This window comes from Sesamum indicum, linkage group LG3, assembly GCF_000512975.1.
Source record: "Sesamum indicum cultivar Zhongzhi No. 13 linkage group LG3, S_indicum_v1.0, whole genome shotgun sequence".
NCBI lineage: Eukaryota > Viridiplantae > Streptophyta > Magnoliopsida > Lamiales > Pedaliaceae > Sesamum > Sesamum indicum.
The window spans coordinates 7,412,194-7,419,814 of NC_026147.1; the positions used below are offsets into that span (position 1 = coordinate 7,412,194).

A 7,621-nucleotide genomic window follows, 5' to 3' on the forward strand; every position below is an offset into this window, starting at 1 on the left:
TTCACTTAAGCGTTATATAGTCTTTGCTAGGGCCTATCCAACGAGCCTAATGGCTTTTTGCTTCTCAAATTCCATAAAATACGATCTGGACTAACCTCAAAACGATTTCAATCTTTGAGCCAGATCACTAACCAATGTCTTCAATTCAATGTGTTTAATACACAAATTGCGTTGACATATCAGCTCATACGTACGAACAAAATAATGACATATATTTGCTATCCAAAATGATAATGACAAGTTTTCTACTATAATCTGATAAGATAGCGGCTAATTAGACCACTGTCTATGAATTATTTGAATTTTATTAAGGATCTACCTTTGTCTATATCATAAGTTCCTACATGAAACATGTGTTCCAGCATATAGTTCTGAATTTCTCATCCTTCCCAGGTTGAAAAAAGAAGGAAAAAACTAAGTGTACCATGGGTTCTTTGGTAAATCCTACCCTTCCCACAATACACTTTTCTGGGAAAAACTTAGAGCCTGGTTCCACAGCTTGGATGTCCACGAGTAAAGATGTTGTTCGTGCACTCGAAGACTACGGTTGTTTTGCTGCAACTTACAGCAAATTTTCCCTCGGGATGCACAAAGCAATTTTTCGTTGTTCGGAGGAGTTATTTGACCTCCCGACGAATGTAAAAGTCCAAAACACTTCAGACACGCCATCCCATGGATACGTCGGACAAGAGCCGATTATCCCTTTGTATGAAGGTCTAGGGATCGAGAATGCCACAACACGTGAAGGAGTCAAGAAGTTTACCAATCTCTTATGGCCATCTGGAAATGACCGTTTCTGGTTCTTTTTTTTTTTTTTTTTCAGTACTCTATTGCGGTTTATATGACTTAATTGTATCTTCATAATAAAATACTTCTTTTCTTTTTGTTGGTGGGGATAGTGAGACTGCTTTAGAGTACTCGAGGCTCGTTGCAGAACTGGATCAGGTGGTGATGAGAATGGTGTCAGAGAGCTACGGCATAGAGAGTAGCTACGAGTCGTTGCTTGGGGCAACCTCGTACCTTCTTCGAATCATAAAGTATCGAAAACCAGAGAAAGGTGAAAACGGTTTGGGTATTGTCCCTCACACGGACAAAAGCTTCATGACCATTATTCACCAATGCCAGGTAAACGGCCTGGAGATTAAGACAAAAGATGGTGATTGGATAACCGTCGATCCGTCTCCCTCCTCCTTCATCGTCATGGCGGGTGATGCTTGTATGGTATATTTGCTAGCCCATCTGTTTTTTTTTTTTTAACCAAATTAGGTTTGATAATTTCTTTTATTTTTTTGTGTGTATGTGTGTAGGGATGGACAAATGGAAGAATAGAACCTTCAATTCACAGGGTCATAATTAAGGGGAGTGAGGAAAGATACTCACTTGGGCTCTTCACATTCATAAGGGATCTCAAGATACAAGTGCCAGAGGAGCTAGTTGATGATCATCATCCTGCACAGTTCAAGCCTTTTGACCACTACAAGTTTATTCACTTTTATTACACTGAGGAGGGCAGGAAATCAAACTGTCCTCTTAGGGCTTATTGTGGAGTTTGAGGTTTCATATGTCTGCATGCACATGTTATTTTTAGGTGTGTCTGAATGTGTCATGTTTAATGATGAATTAATGAAATGTTGTGTAATAATTTATATAAATAAAAACAATTAAAAGCTTGAAGTGTTCATCAGTGAAGTTGAAAAGACCAGGATTTGATCCTTTATTGTCCATTAAAATGAGATCGACTGAATTTTTTTTAATTTTAATTTTAAGTGGAAAATTTTTTATGTGTATATATCATTATTTTGAATTTAATCATCTTGTCACTTCGTTACAACATTATAACACAATATTGTTGACTTGGGCAAAAAATCATGAGCAGTTTTCACATTCACCAGCATTACTCCAAACCAGGACAAAAAGGAAATAGTGCATTTTATGTTCTTCAAGTTCGTATTTTTATAATTTTGATCCCATTATTATTGATTTTACTATATCGTACCCCATAACTTATAAAACTTTGCAATTTAATTAATATTAAAAATCAACAACAATGAAACCAAATTACGGAAAGACTAACTTACTAAACATAAAATATAATTTTTTCAGAACAAAAAGTTTAGGGACAATAAAAGAAATTGAACAGAAAGGAAACAAGAAAAACACACACACAGTGGCGCTGTTTGGCCAGCACGGAAGTTATTGTGTTAGAATATTAATATTAAATGTCCATGAATATTAGATAAAACTGTGGTAAAAATAATTATGTGTATAAAAAGTGACGAATTGGAAATAAAAATACACTAATTTTCATTTGTTGAAAAAAAATTATAATTTTAATCCTTTAATTAGGGGTGATAATTTTGGTCCTTTTTTGGATAATTTGATCAAAAAATTGTATGTGACTTGCACATGATCTAATTAATTACAATTTTAGTCCAATAAATCCATTCGTGCAGGACCAAAAATGACAACTCCTTTAAGTTACAGGACTAAAATTCCAATGTCCCTTAAGTTACAGGTTTCAAATTATAATTTAGTTGGATTATGTGCAAGTCTCATGCAGGATGAAAACTGTCAAAATTTTAAAATTACAGGACTAAGTTGCAAAAATCAATTCGTGCAGAACTAAAAAAACCATCCTCATAAGTTACAGGACTAAAATTATATTTTTTCTTTTTTCGACACCAGTAAAATTTATTTTGCGATGTATCTTTAGAGGAATTCTCAGAAGCAGACATATGACTATTGAAAAAATATTTCTCGACGGAAAATCGCATTATTAGTACTATAAGTCAAGGCCTTTTTCAAATTAATTCCATTAATTATGAATTTCTCACATTATATCTCATACGTCAAACATATTCTCAATTTTAGTCTTCTCATGACTTTTTCATTCAATAATTGCTACAATCTCCCCAAACCCAGAAACCCTAAAAATCAACCCACCCAATTTCACATAATCTATCCTAAGCAAATCAAAGAAATTCATGATAAAAATCGACCTACCCAATAACTAAAAACGAGAATAATTTTAATTTATAAAATATAATGTGAAAATCTCGTAATAAATAGGTCCAAATTTAAAAAGATCCTAATTTATGAGATTAAAAATATAATTTTTCTCATTTTTGACATTAAATAAATCTATGTTACCCCAATAATTACATCAACATAATATCTACATCACTGATTATGAGATAAAACCAAATAATTTTAGAATTTTATCAGACCTTATCAGCTAGGGAAATCATATTCAATTAATTTGCACGCCTAAATCATTGAAAAAGACAACTTATTATAGCTTTTTATTTTGTGGTTAACAACTTATGTTAGCTTCGATAATTGATAATCTTCGTCAGTTAGGACAATTTTGCAATTGATTTTCTTTTTCAACTTGGACAAGGACTGTTTGGATCTTCTTTCTGGCAGAATTTAAAATCGAATTTTCCAGGACGGTTCTCAATTTTATATTAATTTGGAAATTATTTTCGAATACATAGGTATCATGTAGATAACGGTGTTCGAGCTAAGATGGTAGGTGAAATCTTCAGATATTATAGTTTAATTTTCCTGTATAATATTAAAATGAAAATGTCATCATCATAAGTATTGAAATCAATTATTTCAAAAGGTACCAAAAAACATCGATCTAGCCAGGCCCTTACGCAATATATAATTTTGAAAATCATTAAACATCCTATATGATGATCTAGCTTTTGAGAAATATTTAAATTCTCAAAATTGTTTTATATGTATACGTTGCAATTTATGATAGTTTAAAATTACCCAAAAAAAAAAAAAAAAAAAAAGCAAGCTTTGGTTGTCAGTTTGAACAATAAATTCCATACATTAATTTATTTATGTTTTTTTATAAATATAATCTACGACATTTGTTCAAATTCCTCGTAACTAAAACCAAAAAATTAAAAAAAAAAAAAAGAAAGAAAAGGTTGTTAGAATTGGGCTTTTTGTATCTTCTATATTTAATAATAGATAAGCCAACTATTTACTTAAGTAACAGCTTGTCCATATTATTAACAAAATCGAGCATTAAAAGAAATCAATTTCGAGGTTGGACCCTCATGATTATCTGGTCACATCGACTCTCTAGTTGAAATAATGTTTTCTAATCAAATCATAGTTATCAAAATAATGATATATTAGTTAATAAGATTTAACTCAATTGCAAAGCCGATGTTCTATAATTTTAGATATTATGGGTTCGAATTTCACCATGCGTGGTATGTTATTTTATTGTAAAATAGGTATTTTTTTCTACTGTTATAGTATGTGTTGGCTACATTATGATTGTTGTTGTTGTTCTTTTAGATATAGATATTTGATACGAATGATTGTAATTGATTTGTTTTGAATAATAATAATTCTTTTTTACCTAAATAAAATAGATATACATCAGATCTGATTTACTCGAGGTAACTGATATTTATTGCTTTGACTCTTTAATTTCTAATCGGATATTCAATCTTGACCATAAACTAATTTGGGTGTCAGAAGGGTCTTCATCGGGACGATCCCAACAAGCCTAACGTACTTCAAGACCCCTCACAAATTTAAAAAAATTACGTGACCAAATCTAAATCGTTGATTAAGATCACATATTTCGAATCAGATCACATATATAGTAACCATGTTCATCATTTACGTGAGAAACAAAATTATTACAATGAAGTAAAAATACTTGTCACTTGTCATGTACCTATAATTACTGATAATATCAATATTTTCTATTGACTTTTTGTCAACTTTTTCTTGTTTTTTACTAGGAAGTGGATATCTTCAGACGTAGGCCTTTGATTTAGAAATATACAAAGTACTCACGCAAGAATCAATTTAGGAAAAATCGTAATTTTTAGTACTATGAATATATGAGTGATAATTTTTATTTCTGTACAAATTTATTTTGCTTATTTATTCGGATATTAAAGGGAAAAATGATTAAAAATGTGCACCCAATTAAGTTAGAATGTGCATTCACATACACTTATTCAATAATTGTAACAAATTCAGCTATTAATTTTTGTTCTTAATGTGGTGAATTTTTAAAGTTATAGTATACAATTGCCAAAATAAATTTATACAGGATTAAAATTGCCAAGTCCACATTTACAAGATCGAGAATTTTGCCGACCAATTCAAGAAGACTTAAATGCATTTTTGATCGCGTAATTTAAGTAATGCATAAATTTATTTTGATAATTTTATCATGTTATTCAGGATAAACATATGTAACCTGAATTTGCTAAAATAACCCAAAGAAATGCAGCGAGTTAAGTTAGTTTCGTGCACTTTTTCGGTCATTGTAGCAAATTCGTGTTATTTTTTAGTTTAATATGCAAAATTTTTAAAATTACACTATAAAATTGCAAAGATAAAATTAAATTAATTGCCAATTCTATGCTTAGAGGAGTGAAGTTACAATTTTCTCAACAACTTTGATAAGGTCGAAAGACCTTCCCTACAAATAGCTGGAAACACTTGCAAAACAAAAGAGCACTACAGAAACCAAAAGAAAATATGGGTTCTGAAAGCTGCATGAAGCTCCCAGTCATAGATTTCTCCAACTTGAAACAAGACAGTAGAACTCCAACATGGGAATCCACGAAAACCCAGGTCCGGGCAGCCCTGGAAGAATACGGCTGCTTTGAGGCTGTATTCGATCAGATTCCTCCTACTCTCCGACAATCGACAATCGATGGAATAAAACAGCTCTTTGATCTCCCTTTACAGACCAAACTACGAAACAGGTCCAACAAGCCTTACCATGGCTACGTTGGCCAATATCCCATTGTTCCGCTGTACGAGAGCTTGGGAATTGAAGATGCTCTCTCCCCTGCAAAAGTCGACAGCTTCTCAAATCTCATGTGGCCTGAAGACGGCAATCCCACTTTTAGGTACGACAAAATCTTCGTTTCAAATGTCGAATTTAATTTTTGATTACAATTTCTCTATTTAATCCTGCATTGCATTCATGTGTGTAAAAAATCATATTATTTATTATTTAAGTAAAAATTTTAGGATCAAATGCATATTTTGTCTCGTAATTTAAGTTATCCAGTGTTTTCATCCTTTAACTTTTTAGGATAACATTTGGTCCTGCATATTTTTAATTTAAAGATTTCAGTCCTTTTGTTCATCAGAATTTACCTCCACCGGCAAAACTCGAGCGAATAAAAAAAACACAAAGTTTAAGAAAATTAAAAGGATGCAAGAGCAAACTGTTACTTTAAAAAAAAATTAAAGAATAAAAATAAGGACCGAAATTGACTAATAAAAACAAAAGCCCTGATTTTAAAATATTACATGAGCTACTTGCATTTTTCTTAGGAGAAGGATGAATTTCGATGTAAAAAGGACTACAATTAGAAAAAAATAAAAGAGTAGAATCAAAATGCTAATTGAAAAGTTAAAAAATCAAAACGTTAAATAACCTAAATTACGGACCAAACATGTATTTGAGCAAGAAACAAATTATAAATGTAACTTTTATATATTTAATAATACAATATAGAATACAATACTAATTTATAATAGAAAATTCGACCCGCCTTAATCTCACCATGCTGTCTCAATCTTAAATTGAAGTTCTACATTAAATTTTTTAAAATCAAGGTTTCTTTTTGTTTTCTTGGTTACCAGCAAGAGCATAGCGTGTCTCTCGGAGCAGTTTTCGGAACTGGACAAGGTTGTGAGGAGGATGGTTGTGGAGAGCCTGGGACTGGAGAAATACATGAATGAGCACATGGAGTCGACAGACTATCTTGTTAGGGTTCAGAAATATGATGGGCCACAAAGCGCTGAGTCGAAGATTGGATTGACATCGCACACGGACAAGAACATCGTCACCATATTGCATCAGAACGAGGTCAAAGGTTTGGAAGTGCTCACCAAAGATGGACAGTGGATCGCTGCTGACCCCTCACACAACTCTTTCATTGTCATGATTGGAGAGTCTTTCTATGTAAGTACTGCTCCCAACTTCTACTATAAACTTTTTCATCTGCCTTATCTTACGATTTTGTCTTGAAAAGGCACGTTCCAAGGAAAATAATGCATTAGGTCTAATAAATCGCTCAACTACGACCACTATGGGACGCTGATTATTGTCTCCGTATATAATATAAAATGTGGGATCATATAAGGAAAATTTAACATGATTAATTGTTTGCAGGCATGGACAAATGGGAGGCTGCATCCTCCGTATCACAGGGTGATGATGAGAGGGGACGAAGCACGGTACTCGATCGGATTGTTTTCGGTTCCTAAAGCCGGGTACATAATCAAGGCTCCAGAGGAGCTGGTGGACGACGAGCACCCCTTGCTCTTCAAGCCATTCGACCATGTTGAGTTTCTTGATTTTTACTACACCGAGGCCGGGCAGAGATCCCCGGCCGCTCTAAAGGCTTATTGCGGAGCCTGAAACATGTAGACTATTTTCATTTCTCAGACATATATAGTTTGTTTAGTTTTAATGAACGTGTGTGTGTCTGTGTTTTTGTGTGTGCATGAGGGTCTATGTTTGCCTTGAAACATTATGATATGCTGTTCCCGTAGCTACTCATATAATTTCTTTGTATTTGTTAAGGTGAAATGCTTGAATGAGTAC

At 32.8% G+C, this 7,621-nt stretch overlaps 2 protein-coding genes across 3 annotated transcripts; both read left to right on the plus strand.

Moving 5' to 3' along the window:
* On the plus strand, positions 300-1,730 carry LOC105157562 (probable 2-oxoglutarate-dependent dioxygenase AOP1). 2 transcript variants are annotated; one of them, XM_011073970.2, is made up of 3 exons: positions 300-799; positions 900-1,216; positions 1,308-1,503. In XM_011073970.2, the coding sequence occupies exons 1-3, from the start codon at positions 426-428 to the stop codon at positions 1,355-1,357; spliced, it is 741 nt and encodes a 246-aa protein (XP_011072272.1). In that variant the 5' UTR covers positions 300-425; the 3' UTR covers positions 1,358-1,503. The 2 variants fall into 2 exon arrangements, with proteins under 2 accessions (XP_011072272.1, XP_011072270.1); XM_011073968.2 differs by having other exon boundaries at positions 303-799; positions 900-1,221; positions 1,308-1,730.
* Positions 5,416-7,606, plus strand: LOC105157563 (probable 2-oxoglutarate-dependent dioxygenase AOP1). Its single transcript, XM_011073971.2, has 3 exons — positions 5,416-5,909; positions 6,655-6,976; positions 7,187-7,606. Exons 1-3 carry the CDS (start codon positions 5,533-5,535, stop codon positions 7,433-7,435), a joined length of 948 nt encoding a protein of 315 aa, XP_011072273.1. The 5' UTR covers positions 5,416-5,532; the 3' UTR covers positions 7,436-7,606.

Excerpts from the sequence above, each read along its gene's own strand:
- LOC105157562 (XM_011073968.2), top strand. The coding sequence starts at position 426 with ATGGGTTCTTTGGTAAATCCTACCCTTCCCACAATACACTTTTCTGGG. Across the intron at positions 800-899 it reads TCTGGAAATGACCGTTTCTG|TGAGACTGCTTTAGAGTACT; the intron begins GTTCTTTTTTTT and ends TGGTGGGGATAG. Across the intron at positions 1,222-1,307 it reads TGGCGGGTGATGCTTGTATG|GGATGGACAAATGGAAGAAT; the intron begins GTATATTTGCTA and ends GTATGTGTGTAG.
- LOC105157563 (XM_011073971.2), top strand. The coding sequence starts at position 5,533 with ATGGGTTCTGAAAGCTGCATGAAGCTCCCAGTCATAGATTTCTCCAAC. Across the intron at positions 5,910-6,654 it reads GACGGCAATCCCACTTTTAG|CAAGAGCATAGCGTGTCTCT; the intron begins GTACGACAAAAT and ends CTTGGTTACCAG. Across the intron at positions 6,977-7,186 it reads TGATTGGAGAGTCTTTCTAT|GCATGGACAAATGGGAGGCT; the intron begins GTAAGTACTGCT and ends AATTGTTTGCAG.